We start from the raw sequence: 27,024 nt of genomic DNA, 5'->3' as shown, positions 1-27,024 counted from the left end.
ATCCTTTAGAGATATGTAGTACATGATTTTGAAAAGAAGTGTTGACCTTTCATTCAACTATCGCGGTTTTCAATAATTTTTTTCAAAATAAATGCAACAAGTTGTTTGATTTTTTATTGTTTTGATACTAATTCTGACATTACAAGCCAAACAGGTAGACCTCTATACTTGCAATTTTTTCAAAGTTGACCTACCTTCTCTTCATTGTACCATAGTTGTTATGATATGCATTTTTTCAATTATTACAAAATTTAATAATTTTTCATTCAAAATTTTCAATTTTAAAATTGGTTTGACAGTTCATTGTCGATGCGACTACCTGTATTCTTCAACAATGTTAATAGCACAGCATTGCCGGGCTATCATTGCAACGTGAATAGCCCACATTAATTTTTTTCATTTCATTGTTTGGCGCCGGAGTGTGTGTGTGTGAGTGTTGTTTTTTAAATTTAACTGGTATTATCATGGCTAGCTGCTCAGACTTTGCGGATCCTTGCCTGGAAAGGCATTTTGCTGGACACCGTAATGCAATTACCCAGGTTCGTTTTAATCCTGAAGGAAGCAAATTGGCAACGAGTTCGTTGGGTGAGTAAACAACGCCATCAAAAAAATTCAATTCGTTTTCATGCCCTTGGCAACGCTTTGCTTCTCTGTAGATTCCTCGGTGATATTGTGGGATTTAAAACAAGCGGCCAGGTGCATACGCTTTGCTGCCCACACCGAAAGTGTGTATGGTGTTAGTTGGTCACCACGATCGAACTTGGTTGCCTCCTGTTCCAAGGACAAAACCGTAAAAATATGGGAACCCAAACTAAGGGGAGTTTCTGGAGAATTTCTTGCTCACGGCAAACCAGTAAGATCGGTAGATTTCGATCCAACCGGTACAATGGTGGTCACTGCTTCGGATGATAAATCGGTAAAAATATGGAAGGTAGTGCAACGAAAATTTTTACAATCATTCGCCCATCACACCAACTGGGTGCGATCGGCCAAATTTAGTCCATGTGGCCAATTGATTGCTTCGTGTGGTGACGATAAGACCTTGCGTATCTATGATATAAATTCTGGCCAGTGTGTTCGATGTTTTACCGAAGAAAAAGGTATGGGTCGTCAGTTGGCATGGCATCCTGATGGGAATATGATTGCCGTGGGCATGACATGCAATCGAGTTAAAATTTTCGATTTGGTTGCCCAACAATTGATACAATTGTATCAGGTACATGCAGCGCCAGTTAATGACTTGGCTTTCCATCCAAATGGCAAGTTTATGCTCACCTGCAGCGATGATGAAACAATGAAAATTTTGGATTTATTAGAAGGACGACCGGTCTATACATTGACGGGGCATACAGGAAAAGTCACTGGGGTGGCTTTTAACCACGATGGTTCAAGATTTGCCACCACAGGACATGATAAACAGGTGGGTATATTCCGAGTGTATTTTATTCCATTTTAATATACCTATTTATCTTTCAGCTCCTTGTTTGGAAATCTAATTTGCATACCTACGACATTGAATTATTGACTGAAAAAGTACAGAGAGAATGCCATCTAAGTGAAAGTGGTATTGAGCCACATACAACAACCTCAACAATGACAACAAATGCCAGTGATCAATCCATACTCATAGATCCAAGGCAATCGATGGCCTATAGACATCGCGATGAAAATTTCCAGGTGCTTGATAGTGACTATTCTGAACATGTACACCAACACATACATGGATCGCCAACAAAATCTACTGACCAACCAAAAACTTCCAATGCCATACACTCGACCACAACAGATTCATGTGGTAATAGTAGTTCGTTGTTACATCCACCAGCTGGAAACAAAGTTAAAGGTTTTAGTACACATAAAAGAGATTACCAGAACAATGCCAGTAACAAATATTTTTAACATTGGGTGGTAATAGCTTGTAATTTCTGACTTTAGTTTGTAGTTTTTCTCTTTCACACATTTTGTTTAGTTTTAGATTTTTTTCGAAAGGTATTTATTTTACATTTTTAATAAACAAGATTTACTATTAAGATTTTTCATTTTTGTTGTTGCAAACTGTTTTTTTTTTTTTGTAGCTGTCGAAGGGGGTACACTTCAATGGCTATAAAACTTATGCAAATGGGCCTTAGGGTTTAATGTAGAAATGTTCTCTTTCAACCAACCACAGGGGCTACAAATATTTTGTTTGAATTTTTCTTACGACTTTAGGAGCAAAATGGTTTTTTTTTTGTGTAGCTGTCGAAGGGGGTATTCTTCATTGGCTATAAATCTTATGCAAATGTGCCTTAGGGTTTAATATAGACATTTCCACCAACCAGGGCTACAAATATTTTGTTTGCGTTTTTCTTACGACTTCAGGAGCAATAATTATGCTGTAGAAAATTTTAAAGAGCTCATAATAATTTTCAATGGTCCGGGTATTATTATTTTTGAAAAGATTTTATTGTACCATTGCAACACCCTGGAAACACAAGATGAGATAAAAAAAACTGCAACAAAGTCAAACGCCATAATTTTAACATTTTTTAAAATTTTATTGAATAAAAGCAAAAAATGCTGGAAATAGCATCAATTTTTAGACTAGGTTTAGATTTGTTTGAAATGGTCACCTTTGGCACGAATTATGGCCTTCAAATGGCCAATGAAACCGTCACACGCTGCCCGAATGTTGCTCTGCGGTATTTTGGCCATTCCCGGCGAAGATCTTTCTTGAGGTGATCGACACTTTGGTATTTTTTAGGGGTCAACCTTGCTTTCCAAAATACTCCAGACACAATAGTCCAACGGATTGGTATCCGGAGATTTTGGTGGCCACTGTGGGCTGGAAATTAAGCGAGGAACCTCAATTTGTAACCTCATTTTTTGGTGGCACGTCCTGAATGCGATGGTGCTGAGTCCTGTTCGAATGTCCAAGGTCTCCAGAATATTTTCGCGATAATATACGGCATTTATTCTGATGCCACGGTCGATTGATACGAGCGGAGAGCGACCATCGGCTGTTATGGCGGCCCACACCATCGGCTGTTATGGCGGCCCACACCATCGGCTGTTATGGCGGCCCACACCATCACCATGGCCGGCGCTTAAGTTCTGGTGGCCAACCGAAGGTTCACATTTTCAGCTGACCTCTTTGGCAAGAAAAACTCCGATCATTTTGTTTGTTGACAAACTGCTGGACAACGAATGTTTTCTCATCGAAGACAACCAAACCAAATTCGGCAACTCATCATTTTCGCCCAAGCGAAGGAAGTGTTTAGCTTTTTTGAGTCTTTTTTCTTTCTGTTGCGGTGTAAGTTCTTGCACTTTTTGCAATTTCAATAACTTTACCCCGATCTCATTTTTCAATGTTTACGGAATGGAATATTGCGATATGTTCAACTCTCGAGCCATTTTTCGGTCATTGCGACGCGGGTTTCTTCGATCAAATCGCTTCTTTACTTTTTGAACGATTTCTGCTTGATGTTGCTGTTTTCTTCCCTCCACTTCCTTGACGTCGGGCTACGCTACCAGAATCATGGTAACCCTAACGAGCGATGGTACGAGACCCAAAAGATTTATTCACATTTAAATGCTGGAATGCTCCAAACATAGCCACTTGTGGTTTTCCAGCCAAATATAAAGAAATCACACTATTACGCTAGAATTCCATCACGAATAACATTTTTTCTGCAAAATTCTCACCAAAATGCTTTTGTACGCTTGTAAACAATATAGGGAGCTGTCACTGGAGTAACTTTAACAGCTGTCGGATGAGTGGCTTAAAAATGAAAGCGGTTTGAAGTTATAAGATCTTGGGTTGTAGAGAACTTTTTAAGCATTTTTCAGTTTCTTTTTCAATGTTTCTAGTACCCAAACTCCTGACTGTTTTTAAAAAGTCTACCTACCTTACTTAAAAGTCGATCAGTGACACTTCTTTAAATTTGAATTATTTTCGTTGTTAATTTTCAGCTAAATGATGTTAATTGGGACATTGACATAACCTCGATTGGGGATCTAAGGCGAGATATGATAGAAATACGTGAATCACTAAAAAACTTAGAGCAACGAGTTGAACATTTGGAACAAAGCCTAGTAGGTAACATTAAAAGAGGCTGAAATGCAACTCATTTTTAAATAAATAGAGCAATTTTTTTAAATTGAATTGAATTCACAAATGTTGTTTTATTTATAATAATATTGTATTTGATACTAATTTGACAAAGAATTTGAATAAAATGTAATTTTTAAATTTGTATTATTTTATATATAATAAATTTTTGAGAGCTGTTTCGAAAACAAAGCATATTTGTTTTTCAAGAAACAAATACTTTTGTCTTGAGCTTTGTTTCGTTTCATATATATTTTTTCATGTAATAATTACTTGGTATTTATATTGGTAACATTTGAATAATTAAGTAAATATATTTGTATTGTATGTTTTATATATTATATGTATATAGATTATGTGTAAACTCTGTTGATATTTAAATATATATATTCATAAGATTTAAGGACCACACAAATTTGGCATGAAATCTATTTCAAATTTTGTTTCTAAAATTATTTTACTAATGTTTTACTTTTCGTTTTTATTTTTTTGGAAGAAGGCAAGAAGAAACTCTACCGGAAAAAAGAAAATGTATCTTGATTTCATAATTATTTCGATTTTTGCACACACAGTGCATGATTATTAATTAGCATGGAAAAATGCATTTGTATTCCCGAGGTGTATTGTTTTGTCATCATCATAAACCGTTTCTAAGAGATATCGTATCATTTTAAGATAAATCAGAAAAACCCATAGATAAATAAAGTAATTGTTTGTATTGTTGTTGTTTTTTGTGTATTGTGTATGTTCTTTTGTTGTTCCACATCCCAGCTGTAGGATTGTATCGTTGTTTTTGTTTCTTTCCCACAAATCTTCATACCTCCAGTTTTAATTTAGCTATACGTCGAAAACGACAAAACATTTCGTTTCATTCTTTCACGCCCACATATTGTGCCGGCTTGCCGGTCTTCTTGATAACTTCCAAAAGTTCTTCGCCCGACATATTCGATGTAACCAGAACCGTTTTATCATCCAAATCAATGCTTACTTTTTCAACTTTATCTGTAAGAAAAAGAAAAATAAAAACAAAAATAAGAACCTAAGATTATGATATAGATAAGATAGGATGAATTGTACGATAAGAGAATATGGGTTCAAAAATACACGTTCAATGACCGCTTGACAACATTGGACAAACAATTGGAAATCTTGCAAAAAAAAAATGGCTGTCAAAATGGATTAGAACCTTGATTCCTGTGAATTTATGGTCCAAGACAAGTTTCCATTTCCATATAAACAATGAAATCTAGAACTCAATAATGACTAGAATAATCACTGAGCGATTTGGATGATTCTGATGATGTCACTACTGACCATTTAATAACTAACGATCCTATGAAACTAGTGGAAAAATACCAGGGAACTTAAATATCACAAGAAAACCAAGCATATCCTACTGTCGAATTGCAGTGTGACGTGGTTTACAAATTCAACCATGACACCTTAACCTTTAATTGACATATCTATGTTACATGCACACACACACACCTACATTTGCAACTACTTACCACCCAATTTGCCCAGGACTCTTTCCACGGCACCTGAGCAGCCGGAACAGGTCATTTCAACTTTAAACTCATGGACCTATACAAAATAGAACAAAAATTGTATTCACTACATTTTCACAATTGTTTATAATCAAATATAAGAAGCTAATGGTACTTACGGTCATTTTGCTGGTAGCTGCTCTTGTGCTTGTCGTTGAAGACTCAGCGTTTGCGAAAAATTGCGGTAAGTTCAACACTTTGAAAGACTTTTTGTTTACTGCTTGGTCAGATAAAACACTTACTCTTTGTGTGGCACTGTGTACCCCTTTCTTTAGTTGGTGTTGTTTTTTTTACAGACTATGCTCGGTAATCTTAAGAAATTTTTGTTTTTTTTTTTTTATTGTTAGTGATAGGTAAGATGACTTCCGATTAATCGAACAATAGACCCGCAGTCGATATACGATTTTTTAAAATTTTAGAACAAAATCGAAAACTCGGAAAGTCGATTATTGTTTTCCATCACACACACTTTCACAAGAATGATAAAATAGGGATACGTAATTGGAATTTTGACAATTCTAAAGTAGAGTACACATTATTATTTTCGGAAGATGTTGCCTTCCCGGACTTTGTTGGTTAAAATTTGCGAAAAATTGCGATAACTATAAGAGATTTTAACAGTTTCGTTCCAAAACAAAGAACTATCTTCTACTTTCGTCACTTTTACCACTTTTGCACATTTGGATGAAAAAATCTATAACTTTCATCGAATTTAGCGTCTTTATTGTTGACATATGGTCTGTCCCAGATTTGCAAGAATCTAAAAGTTCTTACTACGATAACTGATTTTCCCTTTATGTTATCGAAGAAAATTCCAAAACTAGCACATTCTTGCAGGTACTGGAAAAGAGTAATAATTTTGACGTCTGTTCAGTGTAGCTACTTTTCTGTTACCGTATTTTTTTCTGTGACTATTTTTTCTGTGAGAGCATGCAACAAAAATTCTTTACTGTTTGCTCTTTTGCAACTTTTACTACCAACAAGTACTTTTAAAACGAATTGTCTGTTCCAGAACTACAAGAATGTAAAACCGGTATAACCGGTTTTCCTTTATGATATAGAAAAAAGTTGCAAAAATAGTAATAGCAGATTCTTGTAGACTCTGGAACACACCATGTCAAAAAATAGGCCATGCGAAGACTTCAAGCTGCTTATGTACTCACGCCTTTAACATAGAAAAAAGTATTACATTCTTTCAGCATGTTCTTAACTGACAAATATTATTTTCATTTTTTTATTTTGAGTCATAAAAATTTATGCAAAATACTACATTTTTATTTGCTCATTTTTTATTGGGAGCAACGACTGGCTGTCGAGGAACAACGAACATGTATGTTTTTCCCAGTTTTAATCAGTGGGAAAAAGGCACATAATGATAGTGTGTACTCGGCTTTAGTTTCTTTTGTGCAACACCGAATCAGCTGCCATGAAATATCGATTTGAGAATTAATCGATATCGAAAAATATCGATTCAGGTTTTTAGATGGTGTGTGCTCTGTGGTTGGGAATTTAAAGAATTTATAAATTAAGAAAAATTAAGTAAAAAACCAATTGAAACCAACATGTCGCAGTTCCGTGAGACAGCCGACAAGGCTTTAAAAATGTTACGCACCTTGCCGCGGGTACAAATTGGCAACATCAGGCCTAATCCTCAATCCAAACAGAATGTAAGTGCACATTGCTAGCCTTCTTGTATAATTTCACAAAAATAGACCATTAATAATTAAAATTCTTTGCCATTTAGGATAAACGAGGTCGTGCCCAGCATGGTGGTGATAAACATGGTGCCGGCAACAAAGGTTCTGGACAGCGGCAAAATTTCATGCGTCTTGGTTATGAAACAGGCAATACGCCCTTCTATATGCGCTTCCCCTATGAGCCATACTACAAGGGACACCATTTGCGCCGTCAATATCCACCCATTTCCCTGCTACAGCTGCAAGTGATGATTGATACAGACCGCATTGATATATCCCAGCCCATTGATTTAACCACTTTGTGTAATACCGGCTTGGTTAAGATAGATCCAGCCACCAAGGAGTTTGGTTTTCAGCTGACCGATGAAGGAGCAGATAAATTTAAGGCTAAGATCAATATTGAAGTACAACATGCCAAGGAGTCGGTAATAGCTGCCATCGAACGTAATGGTGGTGTTATACGCACTGCCTATTATGATCCCAGAAGTTTACATGCCTTGAAAAATCCCCAGAAATGGTTTGAAAAAGGTGTACCCATACCCAAGCGCATGTTGCCGCCACAAGATGCCATTGCCTACTATACATCGGCCGAAAATCGTGGTTATCTAGCTGATCCGGAAGAGATTAGTAAACATCGTTTAGTCTTGGCCCAGAAATATGGCTATGAATTACCCAAAATCGAAGACGATCCCCAATATGAAATGTTAACAAGCTCCAAGGATCCACGACAGTTGTTCTATGGTCTAGAACCGGGATGGGTGATTAACTTGAAGGATCAATGTATAATAAAATCAAAAGGTTATCCCTCTTCTACGTAAATAGCTAAGTGTTAAATAATTGTTTTCTTTTGGAATTAAATGTTAAACATTTATAGAAAAAATACATACTTAAATTAAATTAGTTTTCATTATTACATTGAAATGAACAGTCCAATATTTAATATACTTAGCTATATGGGTATAAGGAGTATGAGGAGTAAAAAAAGCATTTTGCCACTTTAAATACTTAACAAAACGAGATTAGTTTGTCTTTTTATGCTTTACACTATTGTCATGTGTAAGGCTTCATATGAAAACCTGTTGATCCGAGAGTTCTTCCATAAAGGGCTTAACTATGACACTTGTAATTAAGCAAAAGAAGAGACCGAAGAAAATGGAAATGGGTAAAGCTGGCAGGGCCTTGCGCCAAATTGCCAACAACACCAGGGTTAAACAAAGACCCACCAGAATTGCCACAAAACAAGCAATTGTAGTAGCCCAATCGCCGTATGATGAAGCTTTTCCTACCAACACCGAATAGAATATGAAATCTCCCAAGCCCAGTTTTATGCCACCTGAAATGCGAAAGCATTTAGAAAAAAGTAATACATATTTGTTGTAGGGAGTGTACTTACGCTCTTCTTGGGCCTCTGTCATGTTACTGCCCAAGTGTGGGCGATCTTCCTGGGCCGTTACCGTGCGATAGTTGGTCGAACGATTGGCACTGTCCGAAGTACTTGCTTGCACCTCAATTTGGCGTCTGGCAACACGCTCATCTAGATTTGAGGACCATTCCTCGGTGAAACCAGCTGCCTCTGAGAACATAAAAAATGGAAAACGTTAATCAAAAAATAGTGAAAAAATAAGAACGCGCGCTACCAGGAAATAAAAGAGACTATTTTGGACAAAACAACTACCGTATACCCTCACCCTTCAAGATAGTTCTACAATAGTTGGAATACAACATAAGCTAACCGTTTAACATAAAAATTAAAAAAAAAAAAATAAATACCGTTTCCGCGCATTTTAAATGTCACTAGAGGCATACCTTCAGCATTTGTAGCTGTGTTACCTGTTTGTCTAGAAACAGATGTAGAGCTCGTTTGGGAGGTATGCGGTGAATTTGGGGAATTGGAACCTGAGGAGTTGTTATTGCGTTGAGGTCCTCCTGTAGTACCCATGAAGGTATACAAAATGGTAGCTACAATGGGAGTTTAAATTAAATTTGTGTGAGAAGATAAAGACCTTTAACTTACAGGAATAAATCAAGGCAGGGAAAATTTGTTCGTTTCGTTCCTGGGCAGTCTCAACGAGAATACGTAAGGGCCCCTTAGGGGTAAGTACGGCAATTAAATCTATATACAAAGTACCGTTAATAACATCGAAACTATGGATTTTCAGATATTCTCACCCCATATGGATATGGCTGCCAATACAGCCCATGCTGTCCATTCCGGTAAATACTTAATAAACACCAAGGCCATTAGGGCCGATACAAAAATCAAATAAGCCTGCTGAAGTTTCAGGGGACTTTGCCAATGTATAGCAATCATACCCATGACACCGAAATTCCATAAAATTAGAAGAGTAGTTGGATAATCCATGGCTACATTGTAGGCCCGTAGCAATTCCCTATAAAAATATTGAGGAATTAAAAATATTATACATTTTTTTTAATTCAGAAAAACTTACTCCAAATACAGATAGCTGAAGATGAACAGCAACATAAACGAGGACAATATTAACCAGCCATGAATAATTCTATAGCAACGTTTCTTGTAGAGGACTATTAAAACAATTGTCATTACAACAACCACGGAAAGCAAAATCAAAGAATTGGCCAGGGCGTTCCATAATTTGGTGCCCTTATCATCCGATTGTTCATGGAATGGGGTATATAGTCTGCATACGAAAATCAAAATTAGTTGTTATGGAAAATTTTGTAATGGAATATACCTACAAATATGTATCCGTGTAGGTGTAAAATGTAATGGAATTTATTGTGGCCACCACCACAAGCATGCACAGTGAAACAGGTGCAAAAATCTTGATGACATGCTGGGCTCCATATTTTAAAACTTGTTCCTCTTCTTCCACTGTTGGGGGGTGTGCTTCACTTGAAGGTCCCGGTTCTCCATCATTGGGATTTTCATCTCCGTCACGATGGCCGCCGCCGCGACTTCTTATCTCCACACCGGGGACATCCAAAATGGCCTACAATAACAAAATACCACATAAGTTTTCAATATATTTAGCCAATGCATTGCATACCGCATCTGTTTGATCTCGATTTGCCTCTGCAGCTGTACCATAATTATTTAGTTGTTCCACCTTGCGCCTCTGTTGTCGCACATGACTGGCGCCTCCAGTTATGGAGTTATTACAACTTATTTGAGGGGCACCGACATGGCCTTCCATCATCAGAGGGGTATTTTCGTCGGGCTCTACCTCAACAGTGTCAAGCTGCTGTGTAGGATCCGTTTTGTTAAAATTTTTTATCCAAGCAAAAAAAGGAGGCAATGTAGGAAAAACAAGATCAAACAAAATTATATTTTTGAGAGGGTCGGCTAGTTGTTGTTGTTGATTTTCTACGAAAATTCAGTGCATTTAATGGTTGGTTTTTAGTAGATTGTACAAAATAATTAGCAAATAAAAGTTATTAATTATTTATTTGTTCAACATTTACTTGTTTCTTCTTTATTTATTGGGTTTTTAATGCGAAATTACTGATAAAACTATTAATTCTCTGTTGCAAGTGAATCAGCGAATGAAAGAGTTGATGCTCTTTATGTGACAATGTATATGAGAGAAACAGAGAGACATGCAATTGAGCGCGGCTTGTAAGATGACGGAGAAGCAATGTGGCAAAATTGGTTTCTAAGAAGAATTTTAGAAGGGAGGCAAAGAAAAGCGTTTTTGTTTTTAAAAATAATAAGTATAATACATTAATGCATTTTATGTTTTGTTGATTAATTGTTTTTATAAATATTTCTTCTAATTTTTCTTGTTGTTTTTTGAGTTTATCCCAGACCTCAACATGTGAACTGCTTTATATATTAACGTATGACATACGTTGGCATCAAAGATGCCAATTGACATGTCATTTCAGTTTGCACCAAAGCACATCTACATCAATACATCTCCCTTGGTTTGTATATTTGTATTCGTGTTTATTTATTGATATTGATTAAACTTTTAAAACTTTTATCTTATTTGTTAAGAAATACAGGAATAACACGTAGTTAGAATAGCCATTGTTTTCTTTGTGGAAAGGTAACAATTGATTTCTCCCCGTAATATAATCGATGAGAGTGTCAAACAAACAAAATCAAAATATCGCAGAAGAACATTCCGAAAAGTTCCTTTATCCATCTGTCATTAAAAGAAATGAAAGGAAAGAGTGTGTACCTTGGACGTAATGTCAGGATCCATGATAATCCTAGTAATGGTAAATTTGTTCGGGTGTAGATTTGGTCCGCTGCAAATATCGGCAACCAGAGTTTTAGTGAAGTTCTCGCCACTGTTTCAAGTCTAAAACCCAAAATAGTTCATTGCAATATTGCATTAACCTGTCGTCGTGCCATAAGTGATATTGTTCCGGAATTAAAAAAAAAATAATATTCAGGAATGCAGTATAAAGAGCGAAAAAACACAACCAATATGCGTCTCTGGGACAACATCCATTGAATTTTGGAAACATCGGTTCAGATCTTGTCACAAAGCTATAATTTTCTCCTACATCCCTACCGCTTATCAAGTGATTATCGTAATTTAATTCAGTTTCAGCCATGGTACCATGGTTTCAGCAAATGTTACTAAATTTGACTAAAATATCGAAGTCGTATTAACATACTCCCTCCAAATGTAGACCCATACGGATGTTGTGTTAATATTAGATATCTTGTGACAATAACAATGCATCTTTCATTTTTTTTCCTTTTTTCAGCTCCATAATTATTAAACAGCTCTTCAAGCTGCAAGCAGACAATGATTTTTAAGCATCTATCCGATGCATTTGTTTAAGCAAAGAAAAAACTCAAAACAAAGCCCCTAAATCAACGAGAAATAGATATTTGTTATTTACGTACCATCTTCTTGACGCGAAAGCAATTCAGCACAAAAAATGACTGTTATTGCTGGTGGACATGGTGAGCCAAATCCTAATGCTTCCTGGCTGGGTGCCCGGGGAATGTGGTTGGCCTATATTTTGGGTGTTTTATCGGCCCATTTGATATTACTCTCAATACCGTTTATCTCAATTCCATTGGCTTGGACCATAACCAATTTATTGCACAATGCGGTGAGTGAAAATTTTATTTTTTCGAAAGAAAATGTCTAATATTTTCCCCCATTCTATTTCAGGCCCATTTATATTTCCTGCATATTATCAAGGGTGCCCCCTGGTTCTCCATTGAAAATGATTCTCGGGGTCGTTTGACCCACTGGGAACAAATCGATGATGGTGAACAGTTTACCACAACCAGGAAATTTTTAACAGCCATGCCCATTTTGTTGTAAGTTGGTTTGAAGTGACACAATGAAAAAGTGTTCATGAAAAAGCTAGACTTCCATGGACACTTTCGTTGTCTGCATATATGATATGCTGTCCACAACAAACAGGAGTTTCTAAATTGTTTTCCTATTTGTTTTTTCAGATTCCTTTTGACCTGTCTGTATACTCGCAATGACACGGATCATTTCATTGCCAATTTTATTTCATTGGTTGTGGTTACATTGCCCAAACTTCCGCAATTCCATGGCGTGCGTTTATTCAATATCAATAAATATTAAACAGCTTTTTGGGACCTCTGCAGAGTATCTATTTTATAGTAGTCAATATTTCTTCTTGATACCGAGATTATGTAATTTTCACTAGTTAAATTTCGCAAAAGAAAAAGTGATCCTAACAAAAAAATTTTAAATTATGAATCTAAATAGTTTCAAACTAGTTATGATATATTTAAAGACAACTTATTGGGAGTTTTAACAAAGAATATTTCAGTGAAGAAAGAAACTAGGCTTTTAAAGAGCAAGATACTGATTTTGTTTCTTTCTTGAATTAGGGATTTCTTCATGAAATTTTCTTTATCTAACTCCCAAGTTATATTTCTCGCTATATTACAGTTAATATTACAAGCTAACCAGCTTAAAAAGGTTTATTCCATATTTAAATATTGTTTTTTTTTTTTTTCATTTTTATTATCTCACACATAATATTTACGACTCTTTGTTTACGAGTTTATCTTAACAAACCATTTAGCCAGCTAATCTCCTTTCCTTTCAGATTAATAGCAGTTTTTTGTTTTGTTCAGTTCATTTGGAACTGATAATAATGACGATAAAGTAACTGACAGAAAGAGAATAACTTAATATTTTTTATTTCGTCCCATATTAAATCATGCCTATGTAATTAATACCTATTATTAGTAACTCAAAGTTATAAAATGTAAATATATGGTAAAAAGATGATAAAATGTTTTTTTTATTTTTAATTTTTAATATAAAATGAGGCTGAAAGGATTTTCTTAAATAATTACGAAAATCAATATTCAAGGGTGAAACCTGGTAATTCGATATAGATTTATAAATCAAATACGCACACACACTTTTTTAATTAAACATATATATTTGTTATTGTTTTCACATTTATTTTCTTTTTTTTATAGACATCTTTTAGGTGCTATAATTGAGATTCCTTTCGATTGATTAGCGTTCCGTACAATTTCCTGTCCTATTGTTTAATTTCCAAATTTATAGATCACATCATGATAGTATTTCTCTCCAGGATTAAGGAAAATGCTTGGAAAATTCTCATGATTCATTGAATCGGGATATTTTTGGGTTTCCAAACAAAATGCCCCATGTTTGACGTACTTTGCACCACCCTTACCCGACATGGCAGCCGCCCCATTCTCAACATCTGGTAAATTATTTGAAGTATAAAATTGAACACCCGGTTGATTGCTATACATTTCCAACCAACGACCACTCTCCGGATGTTCTACACGGGCAATGCGTGTCGTCTTGTCGCCATCCAATTTAACACAATAACAATTGTCATAGCCCTTGATGGGTAATTGGGCAAACAGAGGCAAACGTTCGGACATTTTTGCAGGATTTCTCAAATCGTAAACGGTATTCTCAACTTTAACGAACTTTCCCGTTGGTATTTGGTCCAAATCGGTGTCCACGATTTCATCGGCATTTATTTGTACCAAATGCTGTCCCAGACCTTCCTTGCCTGAATTATGGCCAGCCAAATTAAAATACGCATGATTGGTGACATTGACACAGGTGGTCTTGTCCGTTGTAGCTTCGATTTGCATGCGATACTCATTGTTATCATTCAGGGTGCAGGATATATTGCATGTCACTACTCCGGGATAACCCTCGTGGCCATCGGGAGAGACATGTCTCAAAACTACACCATTTGCAAGGGTCTCGACCACATCCCAAATGACACTGTCGAATCCCACAAAACCACCATGCAGCTGATATTTGTCTTTGAAATTTTTGGTAACTTGAATTTCCTGACCATTCAATTTAAATCGACCATTTGCCACACGATTGGCGACACGTCCCATGGTGGCACCAATATAGGCTGGTTGCGTGTCAATATATCCTTGCAGCGTATCAAAACTCAATGACAATTCATCCAATTTTCCCGCCTTATCGGGAATACGAACACTGGCTATATTCACACCCAATGTCAGGACTTGCACTGTCATCTGATGATCATTGGTTAGGGTAATGACCTTGACAGTTTTTGGTTGTTTTGTCATTGGATCGGTCATTGAACCAAAATCTTCGACTTTTACGTTAACCATGGTGGAAATCTAAAGGGAATAACTCTTTTTTATTAATATTTCAAATGAGACTTTCAAAACTCAAACTTACCCTTCTCAATAAACTAAATCGATCGGTAGGATTAAAAAGAATGCGTTTCAATACCAAGGAAGCTAAAAAATAAAAAAATACTTTAAAAGTTTTGGAATATTTAAAAATATTATTTTTTATTTCTTTCTTAAGTATATACTCTTTTATTATTGCACAAATCAGTTTTTTTTTGTTATTACATTGTTACCTATTTTTTTCTTTGGCTGTTTATTTCGCTTGCACTACCGCTGCCTGACTTTCTCAGCTGGTTACTAGTTTGAAACTAAAAAAGAACGCCAACATTTATATGCAGTTTTTTTTTTTATTTGAGTTTTTTCTCTAATCTGTTGTGTACATAAGTTTCTAAATTGCAATTTACTTTAAATGCCCCCCCACGATTACCTCCACCCTAAAGCAATGTAAGGGCATGCATTTGAATTATCTAGTCAGCTCTTATCACTTTGTGCAATAAAGTTCCATTACAAACCTGCAAATATTTATTATTTTTTATGCTTGAAAATAAAGATGACCACAATAAAGTGCAGGCTATCATTTGTGATTGGAATACTTAACTAATTAAAGGAAACCAACTAGAGGAAATTTTATTTTAATTAAGAGCACTTTTATCGAGGGTATAGTTTGTTTGTTATTCTTTTTGTGGTTTCTATTGAAATGGGAAAATAAAATTGTGATAAAAATATTTAAAAAAAATTTTTTGAAGTATTATCAAATAAATCAATAAAAAAACGTCAACGGAATGAAAACTGGGACTTTGTCTAATTTTGTAATGGTTCCAACTAAACCAGATATTTTCTTAGATTGTTACTAGTTTTTTTTTTAATGCTAAATATTAGAAATGAAACATAAAATCTCTTCAATTTCAATAATTTTTCAATTGAACTAACGGAAACTCCAAACCAAAAATCGATTAAGTAAATTTTAAAATCGATTTATCGTTTGGTCAAAAATCAACTTAAAGATCCCTATTCGACAAACGTCGGTGCATCCCATTTCTGTCCTATAGAACCCTTAAAATCATTATTGCATTCACTTTGCTTTCTGTTTGTTTTTGGTTTCATTGGGTACGTTTTTTGTTTTGGTTTCCAACGCCCGCCCTCTGCTTTGCTCGTCTATTAAAAGGATACTTCAACTTACTTCCCAACATCAAGAATATAATAGGAAAGGAATTGGAAACATTGGTTCGGCAGGATTAAATAATGAATATAATAGTAAACTATTCAAAATATTATTAAAATCCTTTGAGTACAAAGAGAAAACTGCAAAAATGGTTTGCTTGGCATGCAAAAGAAGTACCGAGACGGATTGCTTTATTGATGCCCTGGATACAATAAAACAACACTACCTATGTAAGTTTGCTTGTGCTGGGCTCCATGATCTACTAAGAAAAACTTCCTCTTTCCCCTTTAGTTTATAAAAATGCCCTGAGTAGCCGGGATGCGGAGTTACAAAGTGTCAAGGAACGCAATGAACGATTAAACAAAGCATTGGAGTTTTTACAAAAACAACAAGAACAGCCTCATAAAAAATTTAAGGCCAACAGCAATGATGATCCATTGATAAGACAAACTCAATTCAAACCTCCAAAAGTCTGCAACAACAGCGATAATAGCCTTGATATCAGCATCGACGAAGATACCGATGATGGTGTTGAATCCGAAGGCAGCGCCTCAAATCTTAATATGGCCTTAAATAGCGAACAATTATTTGAAACCTCAGTCGTAAGTCCGGCAAAACCTGCTGCTATAGAACCTCTAAAATCTTCTTCAGAAATAATAACCAGTCCTCGGGCAAAACTTGTGCCACGTCGCAATAGGCAAAAGGAAAACATTAAAGATGCAATGGAGAAGCAAATGGTTTTGGAAAAATCCAAATCGGAGTGCAATTTGAAAGAGCAACAAGCGAATAAATCTTGGACTATGGCATTTTTAAAGCCATCGACGACCGTGGCCGTATCCTCTAAGAGCACAGATGGTAAAGTTGGAGTTACGCGTAAACCAGACAAGCGAATGAATTTGTCATTGAAGAAAACAAATCCCAGCAAAATAAGACAGACCGTATTGCCATTTAATACCTCAAAGGATTCCAGTGTAATTGAGGTAAATATGAAGACAATTCCTGCATGTTTTCTAATAGAAACGCAGGGGAGCTGCAATTCATCATGAACAGACCGGGACCCCAAAGTACACTCCTATGTATTTTTTAAAGAAATTTTCATAAAAATTTGTAAAAATATTTGTTTAAACTACTTTCTATTTTTTTTACAGTCTGATGTCTGTGAAGATATTATCGATGCCAGTCCAATTGCCTCCAAATCTTCCAGAAATGGCAAATCCTGGGCCCACAGGTAATTTCCCCCTAAGCATTATTGCAGATAACCCAGCCTCGGCTAATTAAATATTTTGCTAAGATTACAGAAGCCAACAAAATCAAAGTTCACACAACAGCTCCAGTCCGATCCCCCGCCACAACAACAGCAACAACAACAAAACCGATATAAACATAGAAGACAGCAACAACCATCAAAAACCTGATGAAACGGTCGAAAGTATACCCATAGAAAATATAGTTTTCGATTTTTCACCGAGTAAAAAGACCGAAGCATCATTCTCCACGTCATCATGTCAAAACAACAACTTGAAGGCAAAGCAGTTGGACTTCCACGATGAGAGCACAAATTGCCTGGGCGTTGCCGGTGATCAGACAACAATGCTGATGAGTGGTAAATCGGGCGATAGTTCTAGTGTGGTTATTCTAACGCCAGCCACCCAGGATATAATATTTTTAGATGATACCAGTAATGAGTTTAGTGATATTAATACCATGGATCTGCTGGCAGATATACAAAAACACGAAACCGAATATATGGAAAATCTCAAGAAATATGAAACGAAAAGGTAAGTGATGGTTTTCCAAGATATTTATTATTAATTTATTTATTATTCATTCGTTTAGTATTGAAAAACAACTGAAACAGGACACAAAACAACCAGCAAAATCCAAGGAGGCAACAAAACACAATTTCATTAAACCCGCTGCTCTCATAAAAAAGGAAAAACAATCTCAAATGTTGGAAGAAACTCAAAAGAAAACTGTCATTGAAAATGAAAATTTACAAGCCTCGACTTCATCATCGAAAAAATCCACTTTTCAAAATCCTTTACTTTCAAATGATGACACCAGCGAAGACGAAGACGAGGATGCCATGCCCAAACCAATTATTGTCAAACAGGAACCCTGTGATATGGTAGTAACCCATAAAAAATTAAACCTAAAAGAGAGATTCAACATAGACTGTGAGGAGTGTGAAAAGGTATTTAATTTTTTTATATCAATTCATTTCCTTTTTGTTTAAATAATATTTCTTCTATTTCTATTTTTAGCATTTGCGTTTCTTACCACCCACCTTGAGTGATCGTGAAATTGAAATGCATTTAAACAATTGTAAATTCCATAATCGCCTGGATTTTATGCGTCAAAATACACCGGAGAATTTCTGGAATCCTTTGATATTATCATTCGAGGCAAATGATCCAAGAAATGAGGTGCTGATTGATACTCGCTTTAAGAATAAAAAGGGAAATTAGTTAGGCCAACCAAGGGGTGTGTTAAACTATGGAATTATATGTGCATTTTTTTTTGGTATATCGTAAAAATAAAATAGCAGATATAAATGTTATTAAAATTTAAAAATTTTGTAAAAAAATGTATTCCCTTTATTTTTGCAACTTTATTTGTAGGTCCATGTCCTATTTGCCAACCAAGTTTGATGACAAAATTAGTCTATGGGCCTTGTTTGAGGTTTATTTTTGGGTCTTTTTGTGGGCTAAATTTTCATTTTAGGCACTTGATGTCATTAACAAAAATGTTCGGCAAACACTTTTGTATTGAAAATATAGAAATCTTTCAAGACGACCAAAATTCAATTCTTTGTCAGGAAGTTTTGAGAGATTTTTTCGACAAATTTAATTATGTTTTTTATATTTATTTTATTAATTATTTATTACTAAACTAAAATTTAAAAAAGTGGGAATTAAAATTAAAAAGCATTTACAAATTGCCACGTCTCTCCTGTTCAATTTCAATGGCGGTAAAGAGTGACTTGAAATTTCCGGCACCAAAACCCTGAAAAAACAAAGGAAACAAAACAGTGAAATCCCTTTCCTCACACAAATCTCAAAACGCTTTCCCCAAAACTTACGTTGTGATTATGACGCTGGATAACTTCCAAGAACAATGTGGGACGATCTTGCATGTTCTTTGTGAAGATCTGCAACAAATAACCATTCTCATCGTAATCAATGAGAATATTCAATTTCTTCAGCACTTCCATGTCTTCCTTGATCTTGGTGCGGCTGTGTTTTAGATTTTCTGTTAAAATTTCATAATACGATGGGGGAATTGTCAAGAATTCCATGCCACGGGCACGAAGATTTTCTATGGCCGTAATAATATCGCTGGTATTGAGAGCAATGTGCTGGACACCGGCACCGCCATAATATTCAACATATTCCTGAATTTGTGACTTCTTTTTACCCTTGGCCGGTTCGTTAATGGGCATTTTGACTGTCTCCTCATAGTTGGCCATGACAATTGAACGCAAGGCCGAATATTCTGTGTGGATTTGTGAATCGTCCACCGACCAGAAACGATGGAATTGCAAGACCCGTTCATACCAGGCGGCAACTGGTTCCATTTCCAAGTCGGGCTGATTACCCACCACGTGATCAATGAAATCCAATTTGGCAGGGGGCAAGAGTTTCAGCAAGGGATCTTCCATGGTGGCCTTGAAGCCTGGCAGAAACACACCTCGGTAATTGCGACGATCAACAAAGGTATGGGTGGTGTCGCCGTACTGAAATTTTTGAAATCAATTTATTATGAATACTTTCCAGAGTCAAAAACATCATCTTACCGTCTTAATGGTGGCAAATTTCACCGTACCAAATTCATCCGATTCTTCCCAGAGTTCACGTACCACCTCGGCACCCCTTTCCTTGGCCAAATTGAAAATAGCCTCAATATCTTCAACTTCAAAGGCAACATCCTTGACACCATCACCATGACGCATCAAATGGAGACCATGTTCCTCATCATCCGTTTCATAGGATGAAACAAAGACGAAAACAATTTTATTTTGTTTCACAGCATGGCGGGCATAACGACGACTGCCAGTTTCCAAACCCTGATAGCCGAGGGGTGTGAAACCCATGCGTGTGGTATAATAGCTGGCGGCTTGTTTGGCATTGCCCACATAGAAGGTCAAGTGATCGAACGACAAGAATTTACCGAATTCGGGTTTGGGTCCTTTGTCAGTGTAGGAAGTCTGAAAAAAGAGGGAAAAGGAGGTGTAAGTGAATTATAAAAATAATAAAATAGATTTAATTATTATTAATGTTTATTATTCTTGAATTATAAACAAAAATATTCTAGAATTTTCCTTGGTTTTTGGTCGTTTTCCATTTGATGCCATATGAGCCATAATTCCTCATTTTAGGAGCAAAGCGTCAAAGGAAAATATTTTCTGCATTAAATTCTACTTTGGGTTTCGGAAGCAGAAAAGTTAAAAATAGCTATTTGCATCGGGAAAATACCTGGTGAGATAAAAAAACTGCAAAAAATGTCAAACAAAAGTTATAAAAACAACGTTTGTTTATTAGTGAAGAACGATGGTAATGTATACCAGGGGGTAAAGCAGGGAATACCTAGGTTTCGGAAAGAGCCACCAATCGTCATCAGATCCCTTGTTTTTTGTCTGGGATATTCTCCGTTTGGGATGATGGCGTTTGATTTTGTTGCAGTTTTTTTATCTCACCCTGTATCTGATTTTAGGGGGTTGGCACTTAAGGAAACAATTTTCTTCATCGAATTTCACTGAAGGTCACGGCAGGGTAATTTGTTATCGATTTCAGTAAAATAGCACTTCGAATATTTTTTCCAAAATATCAGGGATTTCCAAAAAATTTCATTTTGGATATTTGATTTTAAGAGGTTGGTACTAAAGGACAAAAATATTCCGCATCGAATTTCACTGTAGGCCACTGAATATTTGAAATAGTTAGGCGTAAGTTTTTTTTATCGATTTCAGTAAAAAAAATTGGATTTTGGATCCCTGCTAAGGATCAGTTGTGTTTTAATTTCACTTTTTCTATTTTAAATCTTGGATATTTGCATCATTTCCTTTTATAAAATATGCTATATTCCAGAACCTACAAGAATCTACTATTTTTGCAATTTTTTTTCGATATCGTAAATGAAAAATCGCTTAATGTAGTAAAAACTTTAAAATTCTTGTAGTTCTGAAACAGATCAACAGTGTGCTTGGAACGTTTGATGTCGCTTTTTGTTTTATATCCGTTAAAAAAAAGTTGTAATCACTTTTGGGAAATATTTTAAGTTCTTCTACAATCCTCATTGCTCCTCAGCGGCACTTGTTAATCAGGACATACCATGATATCCGTTTTTTTCTTAATCCAAGCAAGAAAAAATATGATTTCAGTGAAAACCGTAAAACTCGATTCACCACTTAGGGCCTGTTGTATTGAAGACTAACTTAAGCAGCATGGTACTGGTCAAGCTTTATATAGCTTCTGTTGGTTGCTGTGAATATCATATGAACCTCTGCGGCAAAAAACAACGACACCAATAATGGTCAGCAGCAGACTACGAAGAACAAATCCTGTCCCCCCCAAAACAAACACATCACAGATGCTGGTGTGTATGTTCGAGAGGTTTGATATAATAATTTGAATATTTATATTTTTGTATATTTCGAATTGGCTGAAATCGTTTGGATATTTTGTATTTTTTTATTTTTATAGCTTGAAATAGTGAAAACAAGTATTTTTGTTTTTCTCAGCACTGCGTGTTACAGTTGTTCTTGTTTTGAATCAAGTCGATATTTTTTTAATTTCTTTTTTTTTTAATATTACTGCATAAATTAAGAACAGATATCCAAGTCGTTTTCAAAACTTGGTAGTAAACAAACGAGATGTTGTGTGTGTGGTTCAAAAAATCCATAAGGCTGGCAGTGATTAGCCACTGATACATGTTCTTGTAAATATTTGTGTGTGTGTTGCCATGGTACAAAAACAATTTATATTTTCTTTGGGAGGCTTGGCTTCAAAGAGAGTCTGGCGGCAATGGTGCCAAGATAAATTAATGAATTTTACGATCCACATGGGGTTTAAAAATAAATTCCAAGGAAAATTTTCGTTCATTTTGAATAAAATTCTATAATTATAAATTAATGTTCATTATTATTATTATTCTTGTTATTAAAAATATTGTTATTGTACTTATTTGTAATAATTGTTACAAACTGTTACTGGAAGTCGTCTGTTTACCCGAAAGTTCTGCAAAAGAGAGCGGTTGGAGAGAGACGTTTTGGCAGTTCTTTCAGTGAGAGTTTGCAAATTCTTGCTGGACAAATTTCTTCTTGCAATCACTTGCAACTCTTCTTCTTCTTCTCATTCATCGACATTCAATCAGATGTTTTCGATTGTTTGCTTATTTCTTTTTGTGCTTTCAATTTGAAAATATTTTTTTTGGAATTAGCAAGACTAATTGGTTTTGGAGAACAACTTTACAAAATTGGGAAAAACGTAAATAAGCATATGTAATAAGAAAATAAAAGACTATATCCAACATTTTTAGTCAAACGACATTAGAAGCACGTTTAAAGGATTCCGGGGAACATATCAAATCTATCTTTCTTATACTGCTCATATTTTTTATGTTATTGCTAATTTCCTTTTTATTTATAAAACTTGTAAAATTGGTGGTGCTTTTTCTTAATTCTTTTAATGGGGAACAAATTGGTTTGTTTTGACAAATCAGCTGATTAGTTGCAAGTTTCTGCAGAAATACCGTCTGTTTACTTTTCGCATTTTATTTGCAAAACTAGCTTACTCTCTCAGAAAGAAGTTACTGGACAATTCCTGCTGAAAAAGTAACCAGACACACCTATTGTCATTATTTTTGTTATTAATGAATCTAAAGTCTAGGAAATAACTGTGACGTTTAGTGCAATTTTATAAATGAATTTTAATACCCTATTTGGTAGGTATATATGTATAATAAATATTATGTCTAAAAATTCCATTTGTTCGATGACCTACGGCAAAAATTTGTTCCGGAATACATTTTTCATTGGCCTCGTCCACCTAAAATGAAATATTGTTGGACATTTTTGGCACCAAATTCGAAAAATGCTTTTCTTCATATATGTATGTCAAAATAAAGCAAAACATCATTTCTTAAGCTGGTACCATGGTAGAAGAATACAGGTAGATGCATCAATGCTTGAAAACATTGCTATGTCAAAACTTTTGAAATGTTTTTTTTTTTAATAATTAGAAATTGTTATGATATTCGTTTTTCAACAATTTTTACGAACTTGAATAAGTTTTTTTCAATTTCAAATTTAGTTTGACAGTTCTGATGTGTAGATGCGACTACCTGTGTTCTTCTACAGTGGGTGGTACCAACACTTCTGTACTCTCACATTTATTTGTCAACCATGTCGCTCTATTTTGAATTCAACATTTCTTTATTAATATTTATGAGAATTCCTCAACCTAACAAATTAAAAATTTAAAATAAGAACTGTTGCCGGCTTCTTTAATATTTTTATTGTCTTTGTCTTTGACTAGGACCAGTTGCTTGACACGCGACTTTATCATAAAATGTTCAGTGGCCAAATAGAAGCAAGTTGAACAACAAATTGAAGAAGCTGGTTTTGATATTTTTAGAAAAAAAAAAAAAAAATAAATAAAAATACAGGGTAACAAATTTTTATGTGTAGTTTAATTAACATAAAATTTTCCGATAAGTCACTGAACAAATATTAACGGTATCTGGAATACATAACAAGAAATATCAGGGCCAGATTGGTTGATTTGTATATTTAAGAGTAATTTTTGGCCGTTTTTACTATGACGAACATTTTCCGAACAATTATTAAATTAAAGAAATATTCCACATCGAATATACTAAACATGGTAGAATTAAGAAGGTAAAATCATGTGATCATATGTTTAGATTTTTATTTAAATTATTTATTTGACAGCAGTTCATTGTCAAAATGTAAATTTATAAATCCATTGTATAGACACAAATAATATTGCAACCAAGGTAGAAGAATGCAGGTAGATGCATCAACGCTTGGGAACATTGATATGACAAAATTTTTTAAATGTTTTGTCAAAAATAATTAGATTTTCATGTTTTCCTTTACGACGTATATCGGATGTTGTTTTGATATGCATTTTTTAAAAAAAAAACTTTTACAAATTTCAATAATTTTTCATTCAACATTTTTAACTCCAAAATCGGTTTGACAGTTCAGTGTCCTAGCAACTAGGGTAAGTGTACCAGTAGTCGGCACTTTTAGGATTTTCGCGTTTTTAATCGCTCATTATTCTGAGTGGAACTTTTCAAATATTACAAAGTTAATTTATTCAGATTCGAAATTTTGTATAGTTTTTGCAATAATAAATAGTTTTAATAATTTTTTATTAATTTCATAAATTTGTAGTTTTATTAAAACAATGCTTTTTTGCCAGTAGTCGGCACCACTTGCCAATTGGCGGTATGGAATGTTCCAACAGTCGGCAAACCAATTTTTTTGTAAGAATAATTAATAATAATAATAATAAATTAATTCATTAAAATATAATATTTTTGTTTAGTTAAACTGATTCGACGTCTTTATTGTACTTTTCTTAAGAATATGGATTGTTGAGGACCTTCACAGACAAAAATTTAATTTTTATTAGAATAAATCATCGCGAAATTGTACACAAAGATAGCTGACAATATATTTGAAGTAAACAAAATACATTTAGTTATAATAGTTTCATTTATTTGGGCTTAAAAATAAAAAGTGCCGACTACTGGGACATGCCGAACTTAGGCACACTTACCCTATGTCGTAGTATTTGACAAAGTAAATTACGGAAAATACAGAGATGGAAATTTGAAATAACCCGGCAGAATGTTCTAAGGTAAAAATACTAATAATCAGCTTATACACCATGGTAGAAGAATACAGGTAGTCACATCGACACAGCTGCTGGGACAATGATCTGTCAAACCAATTTTGATATTAAGAATCGTGAATGAAAAATTATTGAAATTGGTAAAAATTGTTGAAAAATACATATCATTACAACCTCCGATTTGCGTTGTATAAGAAAACATATAAAAATCGACTAATTATTGACAAAGCGCTTAAAAAATGTTGACATATCAATGTTCCCAAGCGTTGATGCATATACATGTATTCTTCTACCATTTTATAAACTTGAGGTCATCATAGATAAAGGCATTATCAGACAGAATGTGTTTTACATATGTGCTGTCACTATTATTATCCGTGTGTATTTCCGTGTTTATGTCAAAACTGTCATTTTACATATTACTCATAATTTCTGCTATCACACACTTCCATATGCTTTTTATTTATTTCCTTTGATTATATTATGATTATATTGTATTTTATAGAAAATTATAATAATTTATGGATGCATTTTACCACAAATTTAATTTTATATATTTTCACATAACATACATTATATGTTTCAAATTAAAATAGGTCTCGCTGTGATCGTTCTATTCGTGTATTGTTACAACTGAAACGACGTCCATGTATCACACGATATGCACAACTTTTGCCTATGGAAATGTTGACATTACACATGTATGTGAAAATATTTCGTCTGATAGAGCCTTAAACACATCAGGGACGGGATTCTTGTTCTATGAAAATATGAAATGAAAAATATTTCCTTTATACAATTCTTCATTTGACATTTCTTTCCTTTATAAAAGTTTTCATTACACATTTTCATAGAAAAATTGAGGCCCAGGAAAAAAATGTTTGCCCAAGAATTTTTAATTTTTGGGGAATATGGACAATGGAAAAAATATTCTTTATGAAATATCAGCGCCAAATTGGGCATAGAAACCAAAAAAAAAAAAAATGCCTCAGAGATATTTTGGAAATTTTTGGAATTTTTGGAATTGATCCAAAAAATAACATTATTCTTAATTTGAATGGGAAATTCAAGGTAGAATTAAGAAGGTAAAGTCATAGAATCATATGTTTAATTTTTTTTCAAAATTGTTGATTTGACAACATATCCTTGTCAGAATTTATATTTACAAATCCATTGTATACTCAGAAATCAGAAATGGGAACCTGTTTTCTAGGCAGGGAAGTTTGACAAGGAAAATTACAGAAAATGCAGAAATGACTTTACCTTTTTAATGTTACCATGAGTGAATTTTGGATTCTGGCTAAAGCTTTATTTTAGAGGGTCAATATCAAGGAGAGGGGGGGGGGGTAATATTCCACATCGAAATGTACTATAGGTCACTGAACTTGACAAATCGGTATGTATTTTATATCACTTTCTTAAAAGAAAAACATTTGGAAAAATTATAAAACTTTGATTCGTATTTAAACTTGAATTAGGTTCCATTTTTGGAAAATCCACTTTCATAACAGTTTTTTTTTTAAATACTGTATATCGGCTACATTTCCCTTTTAAAAAAATAGCACACATGGAACTTTTAATATCAGATTTTGTTTAATATCCTTAGGCAACAATCTTTAAATCTCGTACACCACAATCACACATGTCCACTTGACATACCATTTTAACTTGTTTGTTGTGTTTTTATTTTCACCCAAGAGAAAAAGATTTCACCGAAACTTCGACTTGATCCACTTAGGATTTCTTGTTAAAGACTAACTTAAACGGCATGCTTTCAGACAAGCTTTATATAGCTTCTGTTTAAAAAAATAAGCTGGCGCCCAAACGACAACAAAACATCTGAGAACGCGTTGCCAGGTGAAAAATCCACATCACAGCATCTGTGCATGTTCGAGATGTTTGGTAAAATAATTTGAATATTTATATTTTTTTATTTTTGAGTTGATCTGATAGCTTGAAATAGTGAAAACAAGTATTTTGTTTTTCTCGTCTTAGTGTGTTATAGTTGTTCTTGTTTTGTTTTGATACGATATATATATA

The 27,024-nt window shown here is 34.5% G+C and overlaps 8 protein-coding genes across 18 annotated transcripts; 4 read left to right on the top strand and 4 right to left on the bottom strand.

Annotated features, from left to right (window-relative positions):
• The first annotated feature begins 371 nt into the window (after positions 1–371).
• LOC101891668 (POC1 centriolar protein homolog) lies at positions 372–2,039 on the top strand. The gene is made up of 3 exons (XM_011296421.3): positions 372–585; positions 657–1,420; positions 1,477–2,039. Exons 1-3 carry the CDS (start codon positions 465–467, stop codon positions 1,897–1,899), a joined length of 1,308 nt encoding a protein of 435 aa, XP_011294723.3. The 5' UTR covers positions 372–464; the 3' UTR covers positions 1,900–2,039.
• Positions 2,040–4,559: 2,520 nt separating this feature from the next.
• LOC101891837 (copper transport protein ATOX1) lies at positions 4,560–6,013 on the bottom strand. Its single transcript, XM_005188875.4, has 3 exons — positions 5,754–6,013; positions 5,596–5,671; positions 4,560–5,089 (listed from the first exon to the last, which is right to left on the bottom strand). Exons 1-3 carry the CDS (start codon positions 5,757–5,759, stop codon positions 4,956–4,958), a joined length of 216 nt encoding a protein of 71 aa, XP_005188932.2. The 5' UTR covers positions 5,760–6,013; the 3' UTR covers positions 4,560–4,955.
• A 1,078-nt stretch (positions 6,014–7,091) lies between these two features.
• Positions 7,092–8,228, top strand: LOC101890614 (large ribosomal subunit protein uL15m). Its single transcript, XM_005188868.4, has 2 exons — positions 7,092–7,301; positions 7,379–8,228. The coding sequence occupies exons 1-2, from the start codon at positions 7,197–7,199 to the stop codon at positions 8,147–8,149; spliced, it is 876 nt and encodes a 291-aa protein (XP_005188925.1). The 5' UTR covers positions 7,092–7,196; the 3' UTR covers positions 8,150–8,228.
• LOC101890341 (presenilin homolog) lies at positions 8,219–10,910 on the bottom strand. Of its 4 annotated transcripts, none has more exons than XM_011296417.3 (9): positions 10,776–10,910; positions 10,361–10,555; positions 10,050–10,303; positions 9,782–9,991; positions 9,501–9,721; positions 9,346–9,444; positions 9,102–9,290; positions 8,725–8,904; positions 8,219–8,664 (listed from the first exon to the last, which is right to left on the bottom strand). In XM_011296417.3, the coding sequence occupies exons 2-9, from the start codon at positions 10,508–10,510 to the stop codon at positions 8,396–8,398; spliced, it is 1,572 nt and encodes a 523-aa protein (XP_011294719.2). In that variant the 5' UTR covers positions 10,511–10,555; positions 10,776–10,910; the 3' UTR covers positions 8,219–8,395. The 4 variants fall into 4 exon arrangements, with proteins under 4 accessions (XP_011294719.2, XP_011294718.2, XP_011294721.2 ...); XM_011296416.3 differs by having other exon boundaries at positions 10,361–10,677; positions 10,776–10,907; XM_011296419.3 differs by having other exon boundaries at positions 9,138–9,290; positions 10,361–10,677; positions 10,776–10,907.
• A 209-nt stretch (positions 10,911–11,119) lies between these two features.
• LOC101890786 (ORM1-like protein) lies at positions 11,120–13,563 on the top strand. 6 transcript variants are annotated; one of them, XM_005188871.4, is made up of 4 exons: positions 11,120–11,237; positions 12,036–12,389; positions 12,452–12,603; positions 12,745–13,563. In XM_005188871.4, the coding sequence occupies exons 2-4, from the start codon at positions 12,213–12,215 to the stop codon at positions 12,878–12,880; spliced, it is 465 nt and encodes a 154-aa protein (XP_005188928.1). In that variant the 5' UTR covers positions 11,120–11,237; positions 12,036–12,212; the 3' UTR covers positions 12,881–13,563. The 6 variants fall into 6 exon arrangements, with proteins under 6 accessions (XP_005188928.1, XP_005188927.1, XP_019894251.1 ...); XM_005188870.4 differs by having other exon boundaries at positions 11,224–11,362; XM_020038692.2 differs by lacking the exon at positions 11,120–11,237 and adding an exon at positions 11,251–11,330.
• Positions 13,564–13,692: 129 nt separating this feature from the next.
• Positions 13,693–15,262, bottom strand: LOC101891199 (galactose mutarotase). 2 transcript variants are annotated; one of them, XM_011296422.3, is made up of 3 exons: positions 15,174–15,262; positions 14,987–15,048; positions 13,693–14,925 (listed from the first exon to the last, which is right to left on the bottom strand). In XM_011296422.3, the coding sequence occupies exon 3, from the start codon at positions 14,914–14,916 to the stop codon at positions 13,828–13,830; it is 1,089 nt and encodes a 362-aa protein (XP_011294724.2). In that variant the 5' UTR covers positions 14,917–14,925; positions 14,987–15,048; positions 15,174–15,262; the 3' UTR covers positions 13,693–13,827. The 2 variants fall into 2 exon arrangements, with proteins under 2 accessions (XP_011294724.2, XP_011294725.2); XM_011296423.3 differs by having other exon boundaries at positions 15,166–15,237.
• Positions 15,263–16,002: 740 nt separating this feature from the next.
• LOC101892352 (J domain-containing protein DDB_G0295729) lies at positions 16,003–18,647 on the top strand. The gene is made up of 6 exons (XM_005188878.4): positions 16,003–16,332; positions 16,394–17,082; positions 17,251–17,330; positions 17,401–17,880; positions 17,939–18,296; positions 18,367–18,647. The coding sequence occupies exons 1-6, from the start codon at positions 16,251–16,253 to the stop codon at positions 18,568–18,570; spliced, it is 1,893 nt and encodes a 630-aa protein (XP_005188935.4). The 5' UTR covers positions 16,003–16,250; the 3' UTR covers positions 18,571–18,647.
• Positions 18,648–18,947: 300 nt separating this feature from the next.
• LOC101891309 (4-hydroxyphenylpyruvate dioxygenase) lies at positions 18,948–26,785 on the bottom strand. Of its 2 annotated transcripts, none has more exons than XM_059124067.1 (4): positions 26,644–26,785; positions 19,899–20,309; positions 19,185–19,838; positions 18,948–19,108 (listed from the first exon to the last, which is right to left on the bottom strand). In XM_059124067.1, exons 1-4 carry the CDS (start codon positions 26,644–26,646, stop codon positions 19,034–19,036), a joined length of 1,143 nt encoding a protein of 380 aa, XP_058980050.1. In that variant the 5' UTR covers positions 26,647–26,785; the 3' UTR covers positions 18,948–19,033. The 2 variants fall into 2 exon arrangements, with proteins under 2 accessions (XP_058980050.1, XP_058980051.1); XM_059124068.1 differs by lacking the exon at positions 26,644–26,785 and adding an exon at positions 21,433–21,567.
• Between the last annotated feature and the right edge of the window lie 239 nt (positions 26,786–27,024).

The sequence above is a fragment of the Musca domestica genome, unplaced genomic scaffold, assembly GCF_030504385.1.
Source record: "Musca domestica strain aabys unplaced genomic scaffold, Musca_domestica.polishedcontigs.V.1.1 27, whole genome shotgun sequence".
NCBI lineage: Eukaryota > Metazoa > Arthropoda > Insecta > Diptera > Muscidae > Musca > Musca domestica.
The sequence above is the reverse complement of the archived record's forward strand: the minus strand, read 5'-3'. Positions and strand labels throughout refer to the sequence as shown.

Excerpts from the sequence above, each read along its gene's own strand:
- LOC101891668 (XM_011296421.3), top strand. The coding sequence starts at position 465 with ATGGCTAGCTGCTCAGACTTTGCGGATCCTTGCCTGGAAAGGCATTTT. Across the intron at positions 586-656 it reads ATTGGCAACGAGTTCGTTGG|ATTCCTCGGTGATATTGTGG; the intron begins GTGAGTAAACAA and ends GCTTCTCTGTAG. Across the intron at positions 1,421-1,476 it reads CCACAGGACATGATAAACAG|CTCCTTGTTTGGAAATCTAA; the intron begins GTGGGTATATTC and ends TTTATCTTTCAG.
- LOC101891837 (XM_005188875.4), bottom strand. Across the intron at positions 5,090-5,595 it reads AGTCCTGGGCAAATTGGGTG|ATAAAGTTGAAAAAGTAAGC; the intron begins GTAAGTAGTTGC and ends TTTTTCTTACAG.
- LOC101890614 (XM_005188868.4), top strand. The coding sequence starts at position 7,197 with ATGTCGCAGTTCCGTGAGACAGCCGACAAGGCTTTAAAAATGTTACGC. Across the intron at positions 7,302-7,378 it reads ATCCTCAATCCAAACAGAAT|GATAAACGAGGTCGTGCCCA; the intron begins GTAAGTGCACAT and ends TTTGCCATTTAG.
- LOC101890341 (XM_011296417.3), bottom strand. The coding sequence starts at position 10,510 with ATGATGGAAGGCCATGTCGGTGCCCCTCAAATAAGTTGTAATAACTCC. Across the intron at positions 9,445-9,500 it reads GGCAGCCATATCCATATGGG|ATTTAATTGCCGTACTTACC; the intron begins GTGAGAATATCT and ends CTTTGTATATAG. Across the intron at positions 8,905-9,101 it reads ATTTAAAATGCGCGGAAACG|AGGCAGCTGGTTTCACCGAG; the intron begins GTATTTATTTTT and ends TTATGTTCTCAG.
- LOC101890786 (XM_005188871.4), top strand. The coding sequence starts at position 12,213 with ATGACTGTTATTGCTGGTGGACATGGTGAGCCAAATCCTAATGCTTCC. Across the intron at positions 12,390-12,451 it reads CCAATTTATTGCACAATGCG|GCCCATTTATATTTCCTGCA; the intron begins GTGAGTGAAAAT and ends ATTCTATTTCAG. Across the intron at positions 12,604-12,744 it reads ACAGCCATGCCCATTTTGTT|ATTCCTTTTGACCTGTCTGT; the intron begins GTAAGTTGGTTT and ends TTGTTTTTTCAG.
- LOC101891199 (XM_011296422.3), bottom strand. The coding sequence starts at position 14,916 with ATGGTTAACGTAAAAGTCGAAGATTTTGGTTCAATGACCGATCCAATG.
- LOC101892352 (XM_005188878.4), top strand. The coding sequence starts at position 16,251 with ATGGTTTGCTTGGCATGCAAAAGAAGTACCGAGACGGATTGCTTTATT. Across the intron at positions 17,331-17,400 it reads GGCAAATCCTGGGCCCACAG|AAGCCAACAAAATCAAAGTT; the intron begins GTAATTTCCCCC and ends CTAAGATTACAG. Across the intron at positions 17,881-17,938 it reads AAGAAATATGAAACGAAAAG|TATTGAAAAACAACTGAAAC; the intron begins GTAAGTGATGGT and ends TCATTCGTTTAG.
- LOC101891309 (XM_059124067.1), bottom strand. Across the intron at positions 19,839-19,898 it reads AATTTGCCACCATTAAGACG|TACGGCGACACCACCCATAC; the intron begins GTAAGATGATGT and ends CAAAAATTTCAG. Across the intron at positions 19,109-19,184 it reads TCCAGCGTCATAATCACAAC|GGTTTTGGTGCCGGAAATTT; the intron begins GTAAGTTTTGGG and ends TTGTTTTTTCAG.